The following is a 26,191-nucleotide window of genomic DNA, read 5'->3' as shown; positions in this document are numbered from 1 at the left end:
CCAATCCTAAAAGAAATCAAAGACCATTAATCGAGCTATAAGTAACAAAAACAATCTTTGTTACCCGGATTTTGTTGTAATTCAAGACACCCAAACCACATGAACTAATAACAAAAATAAGGATGAAGAAGATGACAGTTGGTAAATGCAGAGCTCAAGAAAATGATAAAAGTCCACGAATTTTGGGTCGAGTATCGAGCAGAAGAACGAAGATTAACTGTTAAAGCTGAGTGGAATTAAAGAGGAGAGAACAAAAAATGTGGATACTGAGTTGTTTTACAATCGTTTTCCATCCGGGCCTACAAAGATTTAATGCTTAGCCGCACTGTACTTCAGAATTGCCGTTTCACATGCAAAGACTACTTAACTTATAGCATGAATAGGCTAGGACTCTAAAAGTTAGGGACATACTATTCAAGCCTGGGAAAAAAAATTTTTATTGAAAGACCTTGATAATAGCTAAGCAACTTGTAGCCACTGCAATTAAGCAAAAGCTCAAACTTGATGTTAAGAATAGCAGAAAGACAAGAGATATTAATAGAGCATATATTTCCTATAGATTCATCCCTCTATGCCAAACTATGGGAGAAAAATCAGTGAGGATAAAAAGGCACATTTACAGACAAAATAATTCCTGTGGAAAAAAAAAGGGAAACTTACACAAATGTCCATATAAATCTCAACTTACCAACCTCTAGTCATAGTCATAACTTACCAAAAACTAGCAACAAAAATTGAAAAAACCAAATAATAGGGTTCTTCTACTCAAAGAATCAAATGCAAAAATCCCTTCTATATATTTAAGCGTGATTAGCAACATTAATACAGACGGAAAAGGAAATTTCATGACGGTAGCAAATAAGGTGATGAAAGATAAAAATCTATACAATATTCCAAAAAATCTAACAAACAGGAACTTTTTCATGGGTATAGTTGAAATCATTGAAAAATATATAGATAAAGTCAATATACAAAATTTTGAGAAGATTGGAGTTGATTTGACTAGTTTTGTATTCATAAATTCTTAATTAAAGTCGAGTTCAAAAAAGTCTTCTGCCGACACATGTATCAAACATGTTTATCACGCATGTAGTCTCACACACAGGTATACATGGATTACAGTGATACACAACTGATACAAATATGATACATATGTGATACACAAATTGATACACATCATTTGTTTCCATGTTCAGGTTTACTTCGAATTTTCAATTCAAACCACTCAAAACTTCAGCAAATCACCCAAAATTGAGATTCAAGCTCCTTAAGATGTGCCCAATTATTCTAATAACACTCACTCAAAACAAAGCAAAAATTTGAAATATTTTTTGCTACAATACTAATTGCTTTATTTGGTAATATAGTAATCATTTTATCAATGGGCCAAGTTTGTAATGAGCTACTTATAAATCAACCATAGCTGGGTAATTTATACTAGTCGCTCCTATAGCAGATGAATAATAGACAACCGTCTATGAGTGCAAGCAAGAATTTCAGTCATAAAAGAAGTAATACTGTCCCGCCTCCTCTGTTCTGGGTCTCCTTGTAGAATGCAATGAAGTGCTAAAAAAACTATGCAATGCTATGAATCTCCCAAATCTGAGGCGTCACTGTTTTATCACAAGAGGATATGTATGCACCTTTGTAACATGACAATTAAAAGTATAGCAGTCAGTCTGTAACGTTTTGGCTGAAAAATGATTTGCAGGTAGTGCTTCAATCATCAAATAAGCAACTTTTCGGTACTTCTTGAAATAAATTCATCTGATTCCTTCCAAAGAAAGGGCAAAACTTATTAGGCCACAAAACAAAGTGCCAAAAAATATAAAACGAGAAATTCATAAAGAGAGGTCTTTAACAGTTAAAGCTCAGATTACTTTCTTCAGAACTTGTACCCACTTTTAATCTGAATTTTTCAACCATTGGCCAATGATATTTCACTTACTCAACTAACAAGTTATTTATACAAATTGTTTTTAAATTTTTTTGGACATCGCCATCAGTCCTACATACTTTAGGAAGAATACTGAGAAGAAACAACAACAAATGCCTTTACATGCATTGGTGATAACACTTACCGAAGCATGATGGAAAGAACTATTATATGGCCTTCTCTGGATCAAGCCTTCATCATCTGTGCCTGACACTAGTTATTTAAATCTTCTAACATCAAAAAAACTGAAAGGTGCAGAAGCAAACCAACTAAACTGAACACAACCATAAAGCAGGCTCTATTGCACCAAACAGTGCATTTAATAGGCTCAGCATCTAAAACCAAGGCAAGAGCGAAACGCCAGATCAAATAAACTGTGCCCCTAAATGATAAGAAGCAAGAGATATTATGATTCAGTTAACACAAAGGAAAAAGACTTTTGACAGCAAGGAATGAAAACAAATGTGATTTGATCATCTACCTCTTTAGCAACAAAAGAAAACTTTCACTGGATGAGTCATCAACTGCATTGAATTGGAACTCTGGGCCTTCTCTGCCTTCCCAGACTCTTGAGTCACCTTCAAAAAGCTCACGCATGGTCTTCATAAAAAACTTTCTACTTCTCCTTGTCAGCAATAGGGGCCCAATTCACGGATTGTTCTGTACTGTAATACGCATATTGTTCGAAAAGTATCTAACAAATATTTTCCAATCATTTTCTTACAAAAATAAGTAGATGTTTCAGGTTGACGGACTTTCGGAAAAACAGCCAATACACCAAATTATTGGTCTGTATAAGTACATGTATCATAATGGCTAAAAATTTGTGCGTATTGATTTTGACCAATGTTAAAAAATTTCAGGCATACTGAACCACAGAAAGAAAAATGCAATGTACACTGTATCACAAAATATGGAATAACAACAAGCTTTGTGCAATTAAACAAACCGTGTCAACAGCTTAAAAGAATTGAAATACTTAACATTACATCACCTCTAATGAAAAATGTGGACAAGACTACCAAGTGACAGCATTTTAAAATCTGACGGATAACTAAAAAACACAATTTTTTAAAAATTACTGAATTTCACAAGCAACAAGGATAAGGAGAACCTTACATAGAGACCTTTTAAATCAACAAATCTACTACCTCCATAACATAACAATGCTGGTTTGAGCGAAATTTATCAAACCCAACCAATCCTCAGTGCTAGAAACGCAGGATAAAAAACTTTGTTGCAAAGGAAAAAACCTTATTAGATAGCGTATAAAATAATGTTAATAATTAATCAACAAAGGTTTGTTTAATTAAAAACTTCAACCGATGATAAACGAGTCAGTTCAATAGGGGAAAGGATCCATTCATTGTTGAGTTTGTTTGACTGAAGTGTGGCCTTTTGGGATCCATATTGCTTGATAACATCTTTGGAGTTTAAAAAAGATGTTGGTCTGTTTTCTTTTGTATTAAGTATATGCTTGGAAGCACAAACACATATGAGCAAAGTGGTCGAATGGCTACAAGAACAGAAAAAAACTGTTGGAGGATAGTTTCCAGCGCCTCTTTGGTTTCTTACATGTTACTGAGATGAATTTGCAGATATGAAGAATGCAGTTTTTTCTTCCTTTTTTTTCTGTTTTCTTTTCCTTGGATTGTTGCACTATTTTCTCTAGATGCAGTTGTGGGACTGTGATCCAAATGATTCATAATCAGTTTAAAACACAACGAAAAGAAATTCATCATCTGAGTATCTCATTGCACATTACTCCCCATGGGTAATAATACCCTTTTGTACATTACTCAAAGATCCACCAGTATCCTTAGAGTATTTTCGAGACTCGGAGAGAACAGACAGCAGTTTAGGAGCCGAAAGACTCAATGCATTCAAGTTATCACGGGCAACTGCTGGTTATAACGCGCAATTGGCTCGTTTTTTTGGAAACGGCTCATTTCAGTATCAGACAAATCCACTTTTACCTTTTGAAATGCTATCGTTTGCTGAATGAGGATCTGCAAAAACTGGAAGCATATTATCCCACAAACATCAGGCTCTTCCCGTAAAGCTTTTGCTCAAAAACTTTCTCCAAATCCTTAAACTTTCAGCAGTGTCCACAGGGAATTGCAAAATGAGGGTAACCCAAACGACCACAATGAGATACCACAATTCCATCAACGGTTCTCGCAAATAATCTTGGCCTTGCCTCGACTGCCACAAAGCATAATAATGAGCTCAGTGTAAATAAAAGAGGCACAGAGGTGTCATTTAGCATAAACATTACCATTTAGACCTCTCCTTCATAGCCTCAACCATCGACAAAAATTGAGTTGGTAAAGAACTTAAATGCGCCACCAACGATGTTTTTGCTTTAGAATTGGAAAAGCCAGATGTTGGACTCCGATAAAATCTTGCCGTCAATTTAAGAGGAAGAAGAGTTAAGAAAAGATTCAGTCCATTGCACCAACAGCTGATCCAACACATTCGTGAGCTGTTACCAACAAAATCCTTAAAATCAGACAGTGTATTCTATCGGATAAGAAAATGCTATAGCTAGACATATGCTCACAAATCAGTATCCAAAAGAACATTAAGGAACTAAAGAAAAAAGCCCACTCAACAAGGGAAAAAGGTCCCCAGCTAAGATGCAACCTAACGTCCACTGATAACGTTAGGGACCCTTATCAGTCTCTGCCAATTATATTTTGGAAAGCGGAGTAATTGACAAACTAAAGCGCAAGCAGGTCCCGGGCTCACATATATCATGGTTTCGTTCCTCACTGGATCCAATTCAGGCGAGAAAGAAGATCCACACAAAGCAAACCGTGCTTGGCAAAATATCACGCATACTCCGCAAAGGTAAACATAGCCTCATCGGGAGAAAAATAACTTTAATTGTTTCAGAAAACAGCATACTTTCCAGTAATAAAGTGTCACCAACGAAAAATTGTAGCAGTTAGTAATCAACCTTACTATGACACTTATAATTTGTGTCAAACAGATGAATACCAAATTCATTGCCGAATCACATAGACGGAATTAGTGATGAATATGGACAGATCAAGAAGTTGACCTGACCTCATTTGGAAATTGATGGTGTTGACGAAAGACAAAAGTCGGACAACCCCACTAAATGCACCATCAAAAGTCAAGAACCATTATAAATAAGTGATCAACACACATTCATTGATTATATCTGTGTAACATTTTTTATGGGTTTTTAAAAGATATCTCACACTTGTAAATAAATTAATCGCATAACATAAAACTCCAAAGACTATGCCAGAGCAGCAGACCTGATAGGGGTTCGCAAATCTTCCTTGGATCCGAGAAAACAAAAAGACAAGCATCAGCCGAGAGGAGTTCGCTGATCCGTTCTTTCTTTGTCTGGTCTCAATTCTCTCTTATCTTTTTTCCTCAAAGTCTCTATCCTATATTTCCTCTGTCATTTCTTTCAAGTTGGTACCAATCAGTCCTGTTCTTTTCTGTCAGAAGGGATCTTGGCCAAAAACTTTTCTATTACAGCATCAATCGCAAGATTCTTCAAGCCAGAAGACTCCATTGTCTCTACATCTAATGCTTTCAGGAATTTGCCACACAAACTTCACCTATATCTGCTTCAAAACTACTTATCAAGTTCTATTATTTCCATATAGCGAATCAGGTTGATCTGGATAGAAATCCAAATACTTAAATTTTAGTTCGCTTCCTTTTCCTTTGTCAAACAAATCTATTCAGGAAACCTGCAATGCCCTCTCACCATTGTGCATTAATTTGATTTCTTAAACTATTTAATCAAATAAATTTAGATGCATGTAAAATGTTAGCCTATCTCAATGAAAAAAACATTACCTTATTTTTACCAATCAGACAATCTTTATAGTTTTTGCCAATCTAATCATTTTTGTTGTTTAATACTGCATCTGCCAATGACTATTTCCTTTTTCTTCTTTGATGTGAAGCATATGCCATGACTATTTAGTTTGTAATTTTTCCTTTCGTCCTAGTTATTCCAGATACATAATGTATTTGTTCATTTGCAAATTTCGAAGTATTAGGATCAAAAAATTCAGGCTTAAAAATTGTGAGGATCTCCATTAGACTCAATGTCTTAAGGAGCAGCTGCATTCCTGCATCTATTAAATTTTCTAAAAAATTGAGGCTTTGAAAATCGAAACATTAGACGCATTAATAATAGAGAAGGTCAATTTGATCATCAATTCAAATTTCACACAAGGATCAAATTAAAAAAAAGCAACTGAAACTGTTGTCGAAAAGGTCAAATCGCAAAATAGGCGCAGCACCAGAATACTAGGGGCGAAAAAATAATACAATAACTATGACGCCTCAGTCACCCAAACAAGTTGATGACAAAAGGCATTTCCATGATTAAGCAGGCCCCAAAAAGCAAGCTCACCTGTCTACGGTAAGTGAAGTCTTCATCTGCAACTTTGCATATCAGGCCAAACTCTGAAAGTGTGTCCCTTCAGAAGGTGAGAGAATAGTGACCTAAAGAAATCAACAAAGAGACCACTTCCACTTGACATTCCTGTGATATATAGAAAGAAAGCACAACAAAAAAAGCATATCTAGCTCCCTGTATCCACCAATTGCATCCAGTGATGGGAACCATATTCAAATAAATAGTACTACCCGTTGGCCAAGCTTTGCTAAAATCAGCTTATTTTGACGAAGGCTTTTCTCAAAAGTACTTTCTAAAAAGTGCTTGTTGGTGAGAAGTAGTTTGTGTTTGGCTACATTAATTTGAAAAGCACTTTTGAGCAGTAATTTAGGTTTGCCCAAAGCTTCTGAAAACTGCTTGCAAGTGTATTTGTCATCAAAAGTGCTTCTCAGAAAAGTGCTTTTGGAAGAAGCTACTTTTTTCTACTTCTCCAAAAATGCTTCTGCTTCTTCTCAAAAGCACTTTTTTTCTTCCAAAAGCTTGGCCAAACACCTCAATTTTTGGCCAAAATGCTTTTGGCAAAAAAAAAAGCACTTTTTGGCCAAAAAAAAAAACTTGGCCAAACAGGCTATACAATGTGTGCAGGACACCACCCATATTTGGGAAGGGGGGATTAGGTGGGAAGGGGGGTGCGATTAGGTCAGAAGCAGCTGACAATGTTCATCACTTCACGTATTGCATAGGTCAGTTAGTAGCAGTAAAAAAAAGGAAAGCTCGGTGGCACTAAGGCTTCCGCATGCACGGGGTCCGGGAAGGCCAGACCGCAAGGTCTATTGTATGGCCTATATATCCTACATTTCTTGCAAGAGGCTGCTTCCACGGCTCGAACCCGTGACCTCCTGGTCACATGGCAGCAAAACTTATACAAGTTACATGTCAGTTAGTATAGTAGTGATGCAGCCTAAAATTAAGAAATGAGGTTCAATTAAATTTACCGTGCAAGTAGGGTAAATCAATTTTTGAGTATATATATAAATTGTTGAATCGACTTAACATAAGAGAAGTTAGATATGGCATTATTTTTAAATCCCTTAACAACTCCTGCTCACCTATCAGTAGGTTAAAATATTAGGAACAAGAAGCAGATAATTAAGTACTCCATTTATCAAAATGAACTTCATTTTGAAGTCAATTCATGGAAATTGATTTGAATAAGTGTCAGATCTGTGTAGTACGAATATTTTAGATCATTCAAACAACTAGAAATTAAATAGTAGAGATTTACAACTTAAGATGGCTAAATTTTTTTTATAGAAAAGATAAAAGCAGTGCAATCACCTAGCTTGTCAAACATGCAACCACTACTTGAAATGCATGTCCCAGACTGCTGGCATAGTGATAGTAATAAGCTCTCAATATTGCACAGATTTTTTCAATGATAGTTGTCCAGATTTCCTTCATATCAGTATTAGAACTAATTAGTCATCGCACACCCTGTTTTGATCAAGTTTTCATCAATGCATTCATGTATTAAGGCTCGTTGAGTGCCTCCAGTGCAGGCCCTTATTGCTGTCTCGTGCTCAGAACCAGAACATCTGAGAGACCAAAAATAACAAGAAAGTAATGGGTCAAACAATAACTATCCAAAATCAGACAGAATTTATAGTGCAGTTGAAAGCCTTCTTTTTGCGCATGAAACAGATTTGATTATTTGTAATCCATGCAAGGTAAGGAAATAAGGAAAAGACACCACTAAAGAGAGTGAACACCATAGGGAGGCTTAACCACGCATAATTGCCTGTTAATCGAATATACTCTTTTCATTCCAATGCCAAGCAAGCGAGCTAGTGAATGTCAGAGTATCAGCAGATGACTCATTCACAGAAACTGAATAGCTAATGAACCAAGAGGTCCAGAAGCATTCTGCGGATACTTCTGCTGTCGGATGGGATAAACAAAAGAGCACTCAAACCTCTGTAATGCGCCTATTAACAAGAGGCTGATGCAACTCCAGTGAGACTTTGAAGTCTTCAAAGTACTATCGAATTACTTTGAAGACATTAAGAGACAAATGTGTTCAGAGCATCCAGCACGTGTAAGACTTGTTGTGCTCCTTTGGTCTTTCAAAGAAGCATTATCCAGTGGTTCCTCCTGCAAGTAGGAAGACCTTCTCGAAGAATTTGTGATGGCTTCGACTTGCAGGTGCCAATAGAGGAAGCAAGCATAGGTGATGCCTTGAAAGTTTTGCAAGACAATCAAGAATGCAAACTATGCGACATTTCTTTCTCAACCGCTCCATCGATCAATCCAAACAAGAAGAAGAATTCAATGGTCAAGTATTAACTTGACCTTCCTAACTTTTGAGTGAAGCTTATGTAAATCCAAATGTATAGAATACTATCTTGTAACATTACAAGTAAACAGATATCAAATTTTCTATACTATAGTTTCCCTGTTCTCTAAATTCTGCTTCATGGGGAAATTGGATCCATGTATCTTATAAAATTGGTTCATTCAATGCTTTAATTGTAGTATTTTCTTCATTCTTTGTTTTCAGAGGCGGATCAAGATTTAAAATTCCTATGGGTTTCAAGCGTTTTAAGGTTTTAGCATTAACCATTATATTTGTTAAAGTTATGGTTCATATTCACTAAATTTTTGCAATTTTAAATGAATTTTTTACATATAAAATTTTTACTTACATCAAAAGTTACGGTTCAGTTGAACCTGTTAGTTGTTCACTACATCCGCGTCTGTTTGCACGCAAACTTGATACAAAATAATTCAAATCTAAAAGAAGTAAACTTCTCCTTGTAGTAACTATTAGGAATCAAACAACAAAAACAACAACCCAGTATAATCCACAAGTTAGGGTCTGGGAGGGTAGTCATGTACGCAGACCTTACCCCTGTCCTGGGGTAGGAGGCTGTTTCAAATAGACCCTCGGCACAAGAAGATGAAAATGCGACATAAATAGTAACAACGATCACCAGAAGATATAGCCGCGGGCCACGAGTTCAGAAATATACGTGAAAAGCAATATCATAATCAATGCAGTGACAAGTCCTAGAAAATATACGAGCACCAACACGAACTCTTGGCCATACTAAAAAACACGACAGCTGACCGACTCTGACTTACACACAGAACAGTGTAGAAAACTGCTCAACTACCTACTAACCTTCAACCCTAATCTCTCCCTCCATACCTTCCTAATCACAGGGCCACGTCTCGTGAGCTCAAGTTGCGTCATGTCCTGCCTGATCACCTCTCCCCAATACTTCTTAGGGCCACCCTCACCTCGTCCTCATACTCGTCAGAGCCAATCACTCGCACCTCCTAACCAGGGATCTAGGTTTCTCCTCTGCACGTGCCCACGCCAACTTCCCGCATTTTCTGCCATATCACACCCAACCTTGGCCCGAGATCTTCATCCTAATTTTATCCAAACCTCGGTGCCCGCACATCCATCTCAAAACATCCTCATTTGCTACTTTCATCTTCTGGATATGGCAATCTTAACTGGCCAACATTCTAACCCATACAACATGCCGGTAACACCGCCCTGCTAGAAGCCTGCTTTAATCCCGAGGGCACCTTCTTGTCACACAAAACCCATATTGCTAACCCATTTTCATCCAAATCTTGCCCCTATACGGTGTCTGTACATCCCGTCGATCTCCGTGTTCCTCCTGGATAATCCGACCCAACGATACTTAAAACTTCCTTCTTGGAGATGACTTGTGAATCAAGCCGGTCACATCGCGTGTCCACTTTCTCCGTTAACATCGTTGAAACTTGCACTCACAAGTATTCAGTGTTAGTCCTGCACACTTGAAACCTTTTGATCTCAAGGGTCTGTTCCAAACCTCTAGCCTCTCTCAACACCTCCTCGCGTCTCATCAATTCAGAACTATATCATCAGCAAATACATAAGACCTGCACCTCCCCTGTGAATATGGTTGCGTAGTGCGTCCTTGCCAAAGAGCAGTATTATGGAATCTAAAAAAAGGATAAGAATTCCGGCCGGGCATGGCTGTACCCAATAACTCTTTTTTGAAATAAACATAACATTACCTTAATATCAAACTCACAAAAATATCATTCTGCTCATATACACATCTTTTTATGGACACATCATTATTAACTTGGGTACCAACCATGACTGTTGAAATCAAAAAAGTTTCAACTGTAATCCTGTAAACATGCATCCTACTTATCATATCACTACATGGAATTACTAAGCTTGTGCAAGCACAGCTATTACTTAGTTGATAAACTATCTTGTTCTTCAAAAAACGCTTCTTTACTATGGTGCCTAACGCAGGATACAGAGAACCTGCTCACCTTTGCTCTACACAAGAAACCTGGATTGAAGTGAATATATCAAGATCGACATTCAAGAGAATAAACCATGAAAACCCTTCCTTAAGTTAGCCCCACTTCCATGTCATGACTATCTGTCATACAGATATTTCGTCGCTGCCTAGACTCTTTCCGCATGGAAGTTTAACTTATTTGCCCGACCAATTTCTAACTTTCCCCCTTGCTACTCGGATTTGTAGTTCATCGCTCTTTTATCTTCCCTAGTTCCTTGCACCCTGCAGGTCCTCCTTCCCCTCCTAGACTCGTACTTAGTCTCATTTTTTTCTTTGACTTTCTGCTCATCTGCGTGCTCCCTCTCTTTCAGATAGTCTAGCTTCTTCCTACTGTTCTACGCATGTGACATTTCCTTTGTCTGTATTCTTCATCTCTAGCTTGGTTCCAAAGACTCAGTCACTTTCCATGATTTATAGCCCGCAATGTATTATGTATTTGCTATAGCGATTTCTAGAAGTGTTGCGGCTTATGCGGCGTGCTAGCGCTTACCGGGCTGCCCACTTCAGTGTAGGCAAGCACTAAGCATGAGCCTCATTGCCCACGATTTCTATCTAGAATCGAGTTGTACTAAACAACGAAATAAAAAGCAAATAAGCATTAGTTGTTGAGGGGAACATTGTGAATGAATTTGTTTCTTTTTTCTTGAATATTATATATCTATATTATTATAAAGCATGAATACGATGTCGGATTACAAAAATAACCATTAGATATTTAAGCATAATAACTCATAAAAAAGGAATATAGCCGGAATTCTAGATATTAGTCTTATAATCCTATTAGTTTTAGGACATAATACTACACATTATGAATCCTACATGATTACCTTTAGGAATGCTCTTAGTATAATACTTTCGGGCATAGCCATATAATACTACACGTTGTACATACATCTCATCATCTTTTATGTTTTGGTTTAATAATTTAAGTAAAAAAATCTAAAAGGAGCGTGTTAGCAAGCTTCAAACAATTGTGGGACTTACATGTCGTTTATTAAAAAAAAGGAACTTTCAAATAGTATTTTAAAAATCCATTTATCATAAAACGATTAAAATTTCAAGTTTAAAGTTTGTAATATTCATACTTCACTCAAAGTCCTTAATATTAAGTTATTTCTAACTTAATTAGTGATAGGCTACAACATTTTGCCATTGTTCAAAAATTTACGCACAAAAAATAATTGAGGCCATTAGCAAAACGGTTTCATTCTAGAATTATAATTGCAATTAATTTAAAGTCCTAATATGGTAAAGTTTTAACTTTGACAATTTATCCAACATAGGTTATCCATCCGAAAGATATAGATATTAGATAGATAGATATAGATAGATAAATTACTTCGGGATAGAAATACGTATTTTTAGTTATGTAATCCTATTACTTTTAGGATATACTTCTTAAAAATTTCTATTACTAATTAAATTGAAAAATGTATTATAATGTCCTATTACTAATTTAATTTGATAAATATATTATATTGTCCAAATTTATTTAGAAAAAGAAGAGCCTATATTATTATCAAAATAATAGTAACAAATAGAACCAAAATAACCATAAAATATTAAAATGAAAGAACTCATAGGAAAAAGGACATAACTGCAATAACCTATTTGTTGGACTACAATATCTTCTACGCTAATGTTTAAATATTTAGAATTTTAAAATTAATAAAATTCTATTTATTAAATTCTTATTATAATATGTAGGAACGTTTAATAAAATTAATTTCATAAAAAATTAATCCTGCTGTATGGCAATACATTAACCACTCCATAATGTCAATACCCACAAAAAGGTAATATTAAATGGAACTGCATAAAAAGTTAAAATTGAGAAGAATAAAAATACCCCCACGATAATATATTTTTATATTATATTTGAACTACGTTCCTACTCAAATAATATTTTTTAAATCAATTTCTTGTGAATATTGAAAAATATGCAATTATTAAACAACAAACTAAGAAAAATATTTAAAAATATAAATATGGTGAGAAAAGGGGGAAAAAATGGTTGGTAAGAGTCAATAGCACTAATGATCTACACAACATAATGATCTAAACGCGAAATGTCAGATCAATCTTTTAGTCTTTGAAAAAAAAAATTATGGTGGATGATTATTCGAAACAAGAGGTGAACTAATATTAAGATTTGAATCAAAATAGAATAAAATGTTTTTATATTAAAACTAATAATTAGATCTTTTAATTAATTATTTAAAGAGAATCCAATTCAATTATTTTTTAAATTCATGAGTAAAATTCTTCTTCGCGTTTAAAAATTTTTTAGGGTTCATAAATTTTCCATAAAGAAAGAACTACAACGATAAAATTTAAAAAGGTTAGTATATTATTAAGAGATCAAAATGTTATACAAGTGTCTAAGGAAACACAATCAAGCTAAATCTTAAACAAAGAACAAGTTTTCAAGACTATATTACAAAGATCGCTCTGGCACTGTTAAAGGATAAATCTTTGTAGATGCCTCCGGTGGAAATCGAAATAAATTTTTATGTCACGCTACTTGCAAATATCATATCAAGAGGACATGACACTATTAACAATAATAGCAAGTGATGTACCAATAACGATTTTATTATGAGACCACCCACTTTAGATTTGATATACATCTTCAAACAATTTAAATAACCATCACAAATTTATAAGAAAAGCCAAAGTTGATACTATGGTATGAAGAACTTATTGCTAAGTGTCAAACGATCGAAATAATTGCCCGGAGTTCTAGAGATATATTGGATATTAATGAACCGTTTGGTGGAAAATTAAATGGTTTGGGAGGTGATTTCTGTCAAGTACTACACACAGTTCCAAAATCGACAAAAACATAACTCACTTGCCAAAGTTATACTTTTGGCCTTAATGAAAAAGATTCAACTCACAAGAAATATAAAGTAAGAAATATCAAGATTTAGTGTCTTCTTGCTTCGGTCGAAAATGAAGAAAAGCATCCAAATAAAGATGATTTGGTTCTTCACTGAACACTTGATTATCAACTCCAATGGTAATAATAGTGTGATTTAATAAGAGAAATATTTCTATCATTAGATTAAAACGCAAATTGGTGCAAATCGCATGATAGAATTAAAAAGATATCTTAACTAGCAGAAATGAATATGTTGATCAAACTAAGTAAGGTGGATTGCAAAAATTTTATAGTAAAAACAAAAATTTTTCAATTTTTGACTCAGCAGAAATGATACCAATAATTACTACCAAGAAGAATATACTTAAATACTTTTATACCAAATTGCCTTCTACCATACACTTTGGTTTTGTCAAGGTTAATATTTTTTTTCGTTTAGTGTCACCGCATATATTATAGACTAAGTTAAATTGATCTTCTATTATATATAGGTTTGATTTGAAGAAAAATATGTCCGTCATGCTACAAAAACTTAGATACACCGAATAACTTTATGTAATAGCACACAGATAGTATATAGAAGTTTTCACAATAACGTCATACATGCAAAAATTATGATACTGGTCATTGTGCTTCTAAGTATAATTTTATCCCTAATTCAACTTTCGTCTTCCGAAACTAAGGAATATCCTTTTAAATTTATATGAAATAATTTTAGTAATGTTTATGTCTTGCAAATATAATAAATATACAAGGACAAACATCCTAAATATTAGTCTATATTTACCGCAATATATTTTCTTGCACGAACAACAGTATGTTACACTTTCAAGAGGATATCAAGAATTCAGATTTAAGGCAAATCAACCAAACGCATTAGGAGGTAACATACACAAAAAAAGATATTGTTCAGAAAAATTATCTAAACACGACAAAATTGAACCATTTTTGTAATTTTTGATGCTGTCCTTTTATTTTAAATTCATGTATTATGCTAATGTAATAATATTTTTCGGCATTTAGTTGATTGTTGTATTATTATACAATAAAATTACTCTCATTAATTAAATTTTATTATTCTTTCATATAAATAAATGGTTAAACCATCACGTGTCATTATTAACGTGCAAACACACGGTCATCAGATTATATAATATATATATATATATATATATATATATATATATATATATATATATATATATATATATATATATATATATATATATATATATATATATATATCTCCTTCATTGCACCTTTTTCTAAAAAAGCCCACACTTCAGTTGCGTTTCTCACACCTGGAGCGCTAGAGCTTTGGACCTTTGACAACACTGCTTAAAATTACCAATCAATGTTTGTATAGAGAATTACCTGCAGCGTCAGTACACACAACTTATGCTCTTCCGACATTTACAATTTCCATATTGTTAAAGAAGCACTTGATAGATTAACCAAAAGAAAGGCATGCACTAGGCCAAAGGAACAAAAATAATCTAACTTCTTATTAAAATTGTTAAAAGAAAGAAGTAAAGTAGCGACCTTTTGGCGATCATCCGTTAAATAACCAATAAACACACCATAGAGTTGAGCAACATCCGACCAGTTCCCTTTGGATCCCACAATTAGCAAGTGCATAACACACTTTAAGCACCCAATGATCCCTTCGATACCAATGGTCTTTAATCCAAGCAATTGAATCATAAGGTTAGACAAATACTCGTATTTCTGCTTCAAAATGGCTTTGTTTATTCTAGGAAGGACGAGGGATAAAATCGTGGAAAGTGCATCGATTAGGTGTGATGGTGGTCCTTCAGGGGAGGAGGTATATAGGCGTTGGAGCGAGGAACTCGTAGCGCCGAAGTAAGTGATTGGGGTAAGAGGAAGGTTCTGGTCTTTGAGCTCCTGTGACATTGTACCAATGGCGGTGCAGATGTGGACGTGGTGCTCGTTGTTAGCTGAGCTAAATTGTGATAGTACCGTGTTGCAGAAGTCATCTGAGGACACGTCAGCATTTTCCGGTAGATGAAATTCCATCTCGACGCCTTCCATGTTTGTGAGAAACCTCTGAATGCGGCGGCGGATACAAACACCCTCTGCGGAACTCAACAATAAGTTTTATATTAGTCAAAACTGATTCTTAAATGCAAATTATCAGAGCTATTAATAGAAGCAAATACAGCAGGTTAATCCAATTCACAAATTTTTTTGATTTAGCAGTAAACTTCACTGCAAAAAGGAATAGACTTTTGGTCTAATTAGAGATGAGAGAGACAAAGAGAGTACCTTTTGATTTCGTCTGCGAAGGAGAAGAGAGGTGAGGTGTTTGTTGCAGAAAGAGGTGGAGGAGACGAGCAGGGCAAGCGGAGGAGGGTTTTTGGCAAGATTTTAGGCGCAAAATTGAATTTGGGCTTTATTTGTTTGTTTCTTGTCCAGACTGCTTATAAGGAATTTGGGCTTGGGCTAAGGTTCAAATTCACAAATGGACCCAAAGTGTAGGAATTACACCATGTAATCACTGGTAACCAAAAATTGCATCTATACCCGCTTTTTGGGTCACATTTAACTTGTGCCTGCTTTGCAAAAAAAATTGCAAGCGTACCCACTTTTTCGCGTAACTTCAGCATACGGGGCTGAAGTAGGAAAGACAATCACGCAAAACTTCAGCATTCTAGTAGACGGGCCTGAAGTAGCAAGTGTGCTGAACCAAGTGTGCTGAAGTTTTTGTTTGTAATTGCTGAACTTAAGCATAGTAGCTGAAGTTTTGTTCTCTATTTGCTGAAGTTTTTGTTTGTAATTGCTGAACTTAAGCATAGTAGCTGAAGTTTTGTTCTCTATTTACTGAAGTTTTTGTTTGTAATTTCACTAAATAAGCTGAAGTTTTTTTGTCATGGATTCATTAGTTTTGTCATTAAGCTTTTTCAAAAACTTCAACAGAACATGCTGAAGTTATTTAGTTCATTTATAAAAACCTCAACACTAAATAAGCTAAAGTATTTTTTTCCTGGATAAGCTTTTTCAAAAACTTCAGCAGAAGATGATGAAGTTATTTAGTTCATTTGTAAAAATTTCAGCACTAAAAGCTGAAGTTTTTTTGTCCTGGATTCATTAGTTTTGTCATAAAGCTTTTTCAAAAACTTCAGCAGAAGATGTTGAAGTTATTTAGTTCATTTGTAAAAACTTCAGCACTATATAAGCTGAAGTTTTTGAAAAAGCTTTCTAACATACTAGATAAATAATCATATTGCCAACAGTATCTAAATCATAAATTTTGGAAACAATAAACGTGAAAAGAACAGAATTATCATTGTCTACTAATTTATGTACGTGGAAATATTCACAAATTATTGTCCACTAACTTACATAATTATTTATAATTTATTTTTAAATAATCTGATAAACATATTTATGGCAATCATCCCATGAACTGAAGTTTCATAGCAGCACCAACAGCAGCAGAAGAAAGAACAAGAAGGAGAAGAAGAAGAAGAAAACGAAGGAGCAGAATGAGGAGGAGAATGGGAGGAGAAAGGGGGCTGAAGTTGTTTAAAAAGTGGGTACAAGTTAAAACTTTTTAAAAAAAATGGGTATAGGTTAAATGGGGGCGACCAAATAGGGCGCCCCGTGCAATTTTTACATTACACCATGTAATCACTGGTAACCAAAAATTGCATAAATATGACACTTTTGGGGTGATTTTTAATTTTTGACCACCACTTGTCCCGTAGGCAAAACTTCAAGGTCAAAATTTAAAAGAAGGATAATACTTTGTTAAACTTGAATTTTTGCTCATGGAGCAAGCGGGGACAAAATATCAACAACATCCACTTATGGTGTTTTTTGTGTTTTCCATCCGCTTGTGTCACTCCAATTATAAATACATCCCTAAACATTATTTAATGCTTAGCTTCAGACTTTTGGCTATGTCAAAGCTTAACTTCAAACCTCGTGTTTAGAGTTTAAATAAAAGATGTGATATTATGCTTTGACATAACTCGATTTGGTACTTATATGTTTATATTTAGAAACTTCAAACCCGCGATTTTTAACTTTAGACTTGCATTTTATAAGTTTATTTCTAAAATGTTTAAACATTGAAAACCTATATAAATTTCGAATACTTTTTAATGTGGGTCTTAAAAATGGCTATTTCTATACTTTGCATATATCAAACTTGCTTATCTTTACAATAATTTCTATAAAAAAATATTTTAAGTAAATAATTGTGAGCTATAGTCAATTGTTTTAGTTGAGAAGGAGAGTTAGTGATCACGCTCAACTGAGTCTCGCAAAAGACTACGCGGGCGTTGCAAATATAATCTGAGTATTTGTGCCCAGAGTCAAACCACAGAGAATTAACCTATCAGTTACTATTGTCAGATTTACTAAATTCACACAATCTGTTTCCCCAAACTTTTTGATTCACAATGGTTGATTTTTCTAACAACTAAAGACTGAAAATAAGTAACAGCTGGAAATTAACTATGCTTGATGTCTAAACAGTTGGAATAAGGTCTAAGGCAATGGTTTCCCCCGTTGGTAATTTCCTTGGTTGTATATGTCTTATAACTATGATTTAGTTGTCTCTATCAATCATGAACGCTCCAGCTATCATAAATCTTTCTCAAGCAATTATGATAATTTACTAGACGCATTCTCTCAAGCTACGCTAGCTAGATTCACAATATGGTTCACTTAGATTGCACCCGAGGTATCGTTATCTCTAATCCAACCTCTAAACCCTCGGTTATGACTCTCGTCTATACTCCGGGAGTGATGTTGTTCATACAATCACCTAAATATGGACTCTCTCTCAAGTAGATACATAATAAATAGGAACGGATAATTGAGGGCCCTTTCAACTAACCACAATCAAAACATAGATGAACAAATAGAGATTAACAACCAAATCCAACTATATTAATAAAACAACCAAGTCATCCCCAACGGGTTCCACCAAAACCTTAGATTAAGGTATTTAGCTACTCATAACAATGGGGGAATAAACTACTAGAAGATTCATAATCGAAGATTGCAAGAAAAATAAAACAGAATAAGAATAATGATGTTTTGGGTGATCTCTCACACTTGTTTCTCCTGCCAAAGTACTCTCAAAAGTAAGTTTTACCCTATGAAAACCTTGATAATTTAACCTTGGGCGAGCTTGACTTTATATAGGTTAAGTGGGTTTCTCTCCAGATTTCCAATTTTACCCCTAAATAACTCTTTTCCGGACCGGCCTCGCGCGAGCTCGCACGTCACTTCGCGCGTCATTCTGCCTCAGCCCTTAACGCGCGCGAACTACTGCGCTAACTCGCGTGTCTGCTCGCGCATCTGGGCCATGATTTCTTCTATTCTTTGACTCGTTCTTGCGCACACTCAGCTCCGATGGGGTAGTTCTTGCTCATAAATCATTCCAATAGTCTCTTGAAAACATCATATAAGCTCCTCATCCTGCAATGTATACAAATCACAATTAGAGCCTATTTTTCATCAATTAACCATATTATTACGTTGGAATATAATCAAGCGAAAGCATAAACAATAGCTAAATCACCTAGATTTCGCCTATTATCAACACCCCACACTTAATTCATTGCTAGTCCTCGAGCAATCAAACTATACTCTCTAGAGAATCCTTCACTCAACCATTTCCCCTAGCGTATTACACCTAGAACAATGTACATACATTACGCCTAGCAGTGAACAATCCTAGCCTCAAAGCCGACTCTCAAGTGCCATGCAATATTCACACTTCCTCAAAGTACTCTACACAGAAGTCAAGACTTGCTTTTCCGTCACGAATCATATGCCCTCACAATCACATCAACAAAAACTGAATTCAATCCACACATTTGAATCATATACTCACATATATCAAGGAAACCACTCACTCTCACAAACGAAGTCACATGCATGCAATTGGTACCATAAGCTTGCCCTTAATGTAAATCTCTACTAATGTAGGCTTGATCGACCCAAAATCAATTAGGACTTTTTCATGGTTGTAATGTGGGCTAAGGGACGGGTAGGATACATTTAGGAATGGTGACTAACCCTCCTAAGCACTTTAACACATCACATGAGCAATTTTTAGCGCAAATTTTTCAACCCACTTCTCATTCACAAACAATATCATCACACAAATACTCCCTTCTTCTTTATGCACTCTATTAATTCATACCCATTAGCTGGAACAAGACACAATGTATTCATCTCTTTTTTTTCCAGTTTATTCTTCTTGTCACTCAATTTCCGCTAGTGGTGTATTCGTTTACAAAACAAGTGCACCTTTCTTCCTTTTATTGGTTCCACTCAAAAACCACCCCACACTTATTTCCTTCTTACTTCTTTTAGCGCTCCCCTCACAATTAAAGTGCTTTAAGAGGTAAAAGGATCAAAACAATGTCAATTAAGAACAAAAGGGCATAGGCTTGTAATGCGGGTGCCAAATAAAAGTCTAAAGGCTCAAAAGGGTTAACTAGGGACAAATTTTATTTGTGATAAGCAATTAAGCTCAAAAAGGTCAAAGAAAGCCTAAAATAATTTTTCAAACCGAGCATCACCTAAGATTTCGCTTCAACTCACATACCGGGCAAGTTCTAGACACAAGTACCATACATGGACTACACAAACACTCACCACACATGGCATATGACTCATTCAGATCAGCTCATCAAGACGCTCCGTTACGAGCATTCAATTCAGTAACAAACATACAAATTAAGGCACTTTCAGTGAGATTCAACAATTAGGACTAAGCGTTACACTCTAGGGTCTATTGTGTTCAGGTGTGTCAACGCTATGGGTTCTCTTTCAATTTTTTTTATAGCTCGTAGCCCATTACCCTAATCTACAAATAAAAAATATAAACAAAATAAAAATTACCTATGCCCGGTTCAAGCTAAACCCTTGGAAAAGAACCGCGGCCTAAAGAAAAACCAAGGGGGGAGTTGCTACACTACCTAAGAAAAAAATAAAAAATCTTTTTGGTATTTTCTCTAGACTAACTTCCCTCAAGAAAATCGTCTAAAAGATCCGTCATCAGGAAGAGCCTACAATTTTTCATTTTTTTTCTCGACTCAGTCCCTCAAGAACCCCGTCGAAAGGGATCCGTCGTCGAGCCGAGCCATTTATCTAAATTAACAAACGACTCCTACTCAACAGAAACTATCAAGTCAACATGAAACAAACAAAACAAACAGTTAATTTATACAACTACATACAACATACAATGAAGGAATCCCCACCCCCACACTTAAAAATGAAGACATGTCCCCATGGCTTAAAATTTAAAAGAGCAGTGAGGTAAAGGGACTTCCCTGAAGCTTCACTCCTAGTCGGAAACGGTTTCGGGGTTCACGTTGCACGTACGCCCCAGAGCTCGCAGCCAACCCATGAACTTCTTTTCCGACTTTACTTGTCGGTCAGCTATCGCGTCCACACGAGTGCCCAACTCAGTCATGGAGGTGCGTAGACCAGCCACCTCCTGCTCCAATGCGGTGGACCGGGACACTCTGGCAGTTCCTGAAGAGGATGCTGCTCCTGACGGTGCTGTTGGGGCTGGCTCCACGTCCATTTGTTCATCCTCTTCCTCCTCCGGTGCATCAGAACCACTCTCATCCTCTCCACTTGCCGCTGTCGCTGGGGCTGGCCCCGTGGTGTTCTTGCCAGGTCGGATCTTGTGGTTTTTTTTACCAGCCCGTCCACACGAGTATTTTTGGGCACCTGCACTTGCCTGCAAAGCTTAGTTACCAAAGAGGGGAAAAAGAACCCATACGTGCGTTGGGGGCACCGGATAAACATTTCGTCGTGGATCACTTTGGCCATGTCGAAGGGAAGACCCTTGATGAAACACCAAATCAATGCAGCTCGGGGTCCATTCACCTCCGTAGTATTTTTGGAGGGAATAAGGCGACTGTTAATCACATACAACCAGTTCTTCGCCTCTGGAGTTAAGACGGAGGAGTGGAACTTCTCTCTGTGTTCCAGCAACTCCACCATTTTTCCGGGTGCGCAAATTTCATCAAAGAAGCGCTCCCACTTGGCAACTGTTGGCTTTCGCCCATACTCATAAAAGTCCGTATTCTCAGGCAGAGGGTCGGGCAATTGATATGCTGTGCGTATCGCCTCAATGGAGGCATCCACCGCCTTGCGGCACACCGTGACCACATTGTTGACATGCTCTGGCAGATTAGCATACAATTCGCGCACAACCATTACATTAGCCTCCCCTGGCTCATCAATGAAGGCCTGCAAACCCCGCTCCATCAACTCCGAATACATGTGGGGGCATCGTTCCTTGACCTTTTTGATGTCAATGCCCCTCTCCAGAATTGGCTTTCTTGCATCCTTCTCCGTAAAACGGGTCTGAGCCTCAGGTGAGACAAATTTGCTGCTGTCATAGGGACGTGCAGGGGCTGCCCGTTGAGTCCGAGATGTGCCAGCTTGGAGGCTTGATGATGGACCTGTGGCTTGGCGCTTTCGTGATGGTGCCATAATACCTGCAAAACGTGAACACATTAGCTCAGCCCAACAAAAATATTGTGACTTAATGCGGTTACTCAGACTTCACACGCAAAATTGGTCACAACTACATAATCACGCTCATTGAGACCTTTCCACAAACACCTTGTGGGCAGTAGGCTCTCACAACTCTTTTTTAAGTGTCTTGCAACAAGGGTCCCCCACAAAATCTCATACATAGCCCAATTCAAGTACCACCCACCCCACACTTACTACAAACCAACCTCACAACATATTTCACCAATTACTACACAACATCTAAGTACAACTCCTACAATAAGCATAAGAATACAACAAACAAATCTGANTAATTCCTGTTTCTTCAAGCTTGTCATTCGCGATATTACATCATAGAAACGAGATATGTCATTAGTGTATAGATTACGAGCCTTTTCCCAAACTAAATAACATGTCTGGAATGGACGGAACAAGGGCATCAACTTGGAATCAATAGATCGCCACAGGATACTACATAACTGAGCATCGACCTTCTCCCACTGTGTTTTGGCCTTTTCATCACCTTCGCTAGCCTTTTTGTTAAATGATCTTGAACTCCTTGACCTTTACACCACAACTCGACAGATGAAGCCCAATCAAAGTAGTTTGAACCTCCCATTAAAGGTTCTGAGGTAATCATAACACCGGAATTGCCAGAACCCGGGTTTCTAGACCCGAAAGCATCGACTCCCAAAGACATGGTTGGATTATCACCAAATAACAAAAAGAATCAACTGAAAATTCTCTGAAACAGATGAAGAAAACACTGTGTTTGCCGGAAAAGTACTGTAGCTGCCGGAAAAATCAGTGTAGTTGCCGGAAAAACTCAAAGTGGTCGGAATCAAACGAAAACAGGATGGGTAGGGTCGGAATTGCTGTGCGACCAGGCTGTCCTGAAGACGCTCGGCCAAAAAATGGCCGGAAGAGGCCTCACGCGCCGGCGCGTGACGACGGAGACTCGCCGGAAAATATTTTCCGGCGGCGCGTGAGGGCGCGTGGGAGAGGTTCTGCCGGAGAAATTTTTGTGGTTTGGTCGCCGGAAGCTGATCTATCTCGTGGTGGTGTTGGTTTTTGCACAACACGGACGGATATTGATTTTTTTCTTGCGGACAGTGCTGTTTTGCCGGAAAAAAAGGTTTTTTTTTTTTTTTTTTTGTCGCTGGAATTTACGCACAGCGATAAATATCTCACGATAGCTCTGATACCATGTGAGAAAGCACAGGAGAAATTATATTATTGATGCATTAACATATGTTACAATGAGCCCTATATATATACACACATAACATGTCCTACTCCTAATATATATTGGATTAGGGTTATTTATTTACTCCTATTTACATGACTATTCTAACAAAGGAAGCTTCATATCTTGCTTCCGTGTACCCTCAAGTATGTTCTTCTCTATCTAAAACTATTAATAACATGTATCTCTGATGATAAGACAACTTTTAATTGGAGTATTTGGTGTGACCTTCCACATTGGAGAGTTCTCCACATACATATGATGTTGATTGTATGTTTGTTTGTCTCCCTAACAGGGTAAATTTGTGATATATTACAGGTCTATCTTGATTTTGGGTTGGCGATACCTAAACTTAGCTTCCAAGGGATGGTATCCTCACTGAAAGAAATTCTAGAGCTCGCTCCAATGAATAAGGTTATTCATGTACTTAGAAAAGCATAAAATTATGACCAAGTCTTGCTCAAATTATTTACCGAAGCATAAAACTATGACCAAGTCTTGGCTCAAATTATTTACCGAAGTCCTAATAACCCATCTTTTCACTTCAGCCTAAGCATTTCCAAAATCTTGTATTGACTACTTCTTCATCACTTTAATTACTGCACCATTTAAACAGTGAACATTTGCCCTGTAATGTTTAAATATCATCAGGTCATGATCAACACGGGTGGCATCGCGTTTGCTGAAAGATTTTATTTAGGTATGTCCTCAGATGTTCTTATCTTTATTAATGGGATAATGAAATGGTAAGTTTGTACATATTGCTTTCTCTAAAGATAATACGAAAAAGTTTTGCTTCTGCTGGTAATCTTAAGTATCCTTTTTATATGACTGGAAAGCTGAGAAGCACAAACACTTGTGATAACATGATGTCATGTCCTTGTAGCACAGTTATTGTCCAAAAAACTCTAGTTGGAGCTTGGACAATAGAGGATACATGTTTGATATGCTTTTGACCTCATAATTTATTCTGGTGTTGCTTACCCAATATTTTTTTTCCACATGTCCATTTTCCATGCTTCCTACTGGATAGTTTTATGCCTTTCAAGTTTGAATTTGTACTATTATTAGTCAATATGCTAAATAGTAAGATAAATGAGGATGTTGCTTCATGGGGTGTGGTGGCAATTTTTCACTTTGATCAAGCATATAGGGTTTAGAATCTTTGCATAAAAGAAAATCATTGCCAAACAATAAACATCGAGCTTGAATAACACGTTAGTTAAGTAATTTATTCCTATTTTATCTGCTCTGTACTTTGTAATAACTATAATCTTGACTTGGTTCTCTCTGTAGGTGCGAGGAAAGCACGTGAAGTGGTGTTCAAAGTTCTATGGGATGCGTGCATCGATGGTGATCTTTCAATTACAGAAGCTCTTGTAGCTGTCAATGATATTTTTGCCCAAAATGCAAAGCAATTCTACAAGCTTGATGCTTCTTCAAGATATTCCGATGCAGAATCTCAGTCTTTATCATCTCCCTTCCAAAAGGAAGAGTTAAATGGCCCATTGACGGATGTTAAACTTGTTCGCCTTATGTGGTTAGATTTCTCTGCGCAACATAGATGTCGTGTAAGCTTTACTTTATGTGTTTACCTCTCTACCTTACAGTTATGAATTGTTTAATGATAAGCTTCCCGAAGCGTGCAACTTTCAGAAAATACAGGAGTTTGAATAGTGTACAACAAAGTTCTTGTCTATCAACAACAAAAGATTCCTTTATTGGGGAATTAGCTTAAAGTATATCGTGATGTACTTGTGCATACTGCGTACAACATTCATGCATCACTTCAAAAGCCTGTGCTTAGTGTTCTTGCATAAGGTATTTGGAGGAGCACATGCGGCTAACTCACTGTTATCTAATCCATAAGATTTTTTTCTTTTGATAGGTAGTTGAGGAAGAAACTTGGACTTTCTGTGCTTTTGTGTGTTAAGAAGTTGACAAATACGTGCTTTATTCCATGCCAACAGAAGAGAGGAGTTTTAACCTTATACAATGAATTGTCTATTACACATAATTAACTAGATATTGCTCTTGAGTGGTAATTTTAGCATGTCGTAATGGTTAATTAAGCTCACGAGCTCGACTATGGTAATTCATATCAAACAAATCCAGCCAGACTAAGATCTTGATCCGGAAATTGCTTATCAGGCTTAAGAAAGACATTAGGGATAAGTATGTGATCGTACATTTTCTGAAATGTTCTCTACCGAGGCTAGTTCTTTTGGCAAGATGCAACAGCAACCTGTGTCTCTTCCTGTTCAATTAAGAGCATATTTGGAGGATAGGGTCTTTGCACCAGGTCGCAATAGCCTAGTCACAAATGACTAGTATTATACCGCAGTTTTATCCAACCGACTTAGTTACCTTCAGATGGTTGTATACATTGTCATGTTAGCTTCATTCTTTTTTAGTTGGCCTTCATTAACAATAGAAATGAATTTTAGGAGTTATTATAGGAGTTATTCCATCGGTTTATAGTTTATTTGCTATAATGATCGTGTGGGAAGGGGAGCCTTGGCGTAACTGGTAAAGTTGCTGCCATGTGACCAGGAGGTCACAGGTTCGAGCCGTGAAAATAGCCTCTTGCAGAAATGCAGGGTAAGGCTGCATGCAATAGACCCTAGTGGTCCGGCCCTTCCCTGGACCCCGCGCATAGCGGGAGCTTGTGCACCGGGCTATAATGAGCGTGTAGAAATATGGCGTTTTCTAGTTTTTCCTTCTTTTCCTCTCACAAGCCAATTGATTGGCAAAGGTCCATATGCTAGCCTAGGCAAGTAGGATTGAAGTTCAAAGATGTGACCTTACTAGATTCATATGTCGGATA

The 26,191-nt window shown here is 36.6% G+C and overlaps 2 protein-coding genes across 2 annotated transcripts in view; one reads left to right on the top strand and one right to left on the bottom strand.

The window, feature by feature from the left end:
* LOC109209567 (RRP12-like protein) overlaps positions 1–16,005 on the bottom strand; it is a 31,789-nt gene extending 15,784 nt beyond the window's left edge. The window contains exons 1-2 of the mRNA XM_019372868.1: positions 15,882–16,005; positions 15,138–15,691 (exon numbers count right to left, since the gene is read on the bottom strand). Of these exons, the coding sequence (XP_019228413.1) occupies positions 15,138–15,647 (510 nt within the window). The 5' untranslated portion in view covers positions 15,648–15,691; positions 15,882–16,005. The remainder of the gene's footprint in view (positions 1–15,137; positions 15,692–15,881) is intronic.
* Positions 16,006–23,684: 7,679 nt separating this feature from the next.
* On the top strand, positions 23,685–25,106 carry LOC109209575. Its single transcript, XM_019372882.1, has 3 exons — positions 23,685–23,778; positions 24,016–24,064; positions 24,661–25,106. The coding sequence occupies exons 1-3, from the start codon at positions 23,731–23,733 to the stop codon at positions 24,978–24,980; spliced, it is 417 nt and encodes a 138-aa protein (XP_019228427.1). The 5' UTR covers positions 23,685–23,730; the 3' UTR covers positions 24,981–25,106.
* Positions 25,107–26,191: the final 1,085 nt, after the last annotated feature.

This window comes from Nicotiana attenuata, unplaced genomic scaffold, assembly GCF_001879085.1.
Source record: "Nicotiana attenuata strain UT unplaced genomic scaffold, NIATTr2, whole genome shotgun sequence".
Classification (NCBI taxonomy): Eukaryota; Viridiplantae; Streptophyta; class Magnoliopsida; order Solanales; family Solanaceae; genus Nicotiana; species Nicotiana attenuata.
Note: the sequence above shows the minus strand (reverse complement) of the source record. Positions and strands in the feature narration are given on the sequence as shown.

Bases quoted from the DNA above. Each gene is read 5' to 3' on its own strand.
- LOC109209575 (XM_019372882.1), top strand. From the start codon at position 23,731: ATGGTATCCTCACTGAAAGAAATTCTAGAGCTCGCTCCAATGAATAAG. The intron at 23,779-24,015 runs GTTATTCATGTA...AAATATCATCAG, and splicing joins AGCTCGCTCCAATGAATAAG to GTCATGATCAACACGGGTGG. The intron at 24,065-24,660 runs GTATGTCCTCAG...TTCTCTCTGTAG, and splicing joins TGCTGAAAGATTTTATTTAG to GTGCGAGGAAAGCACGTGAA.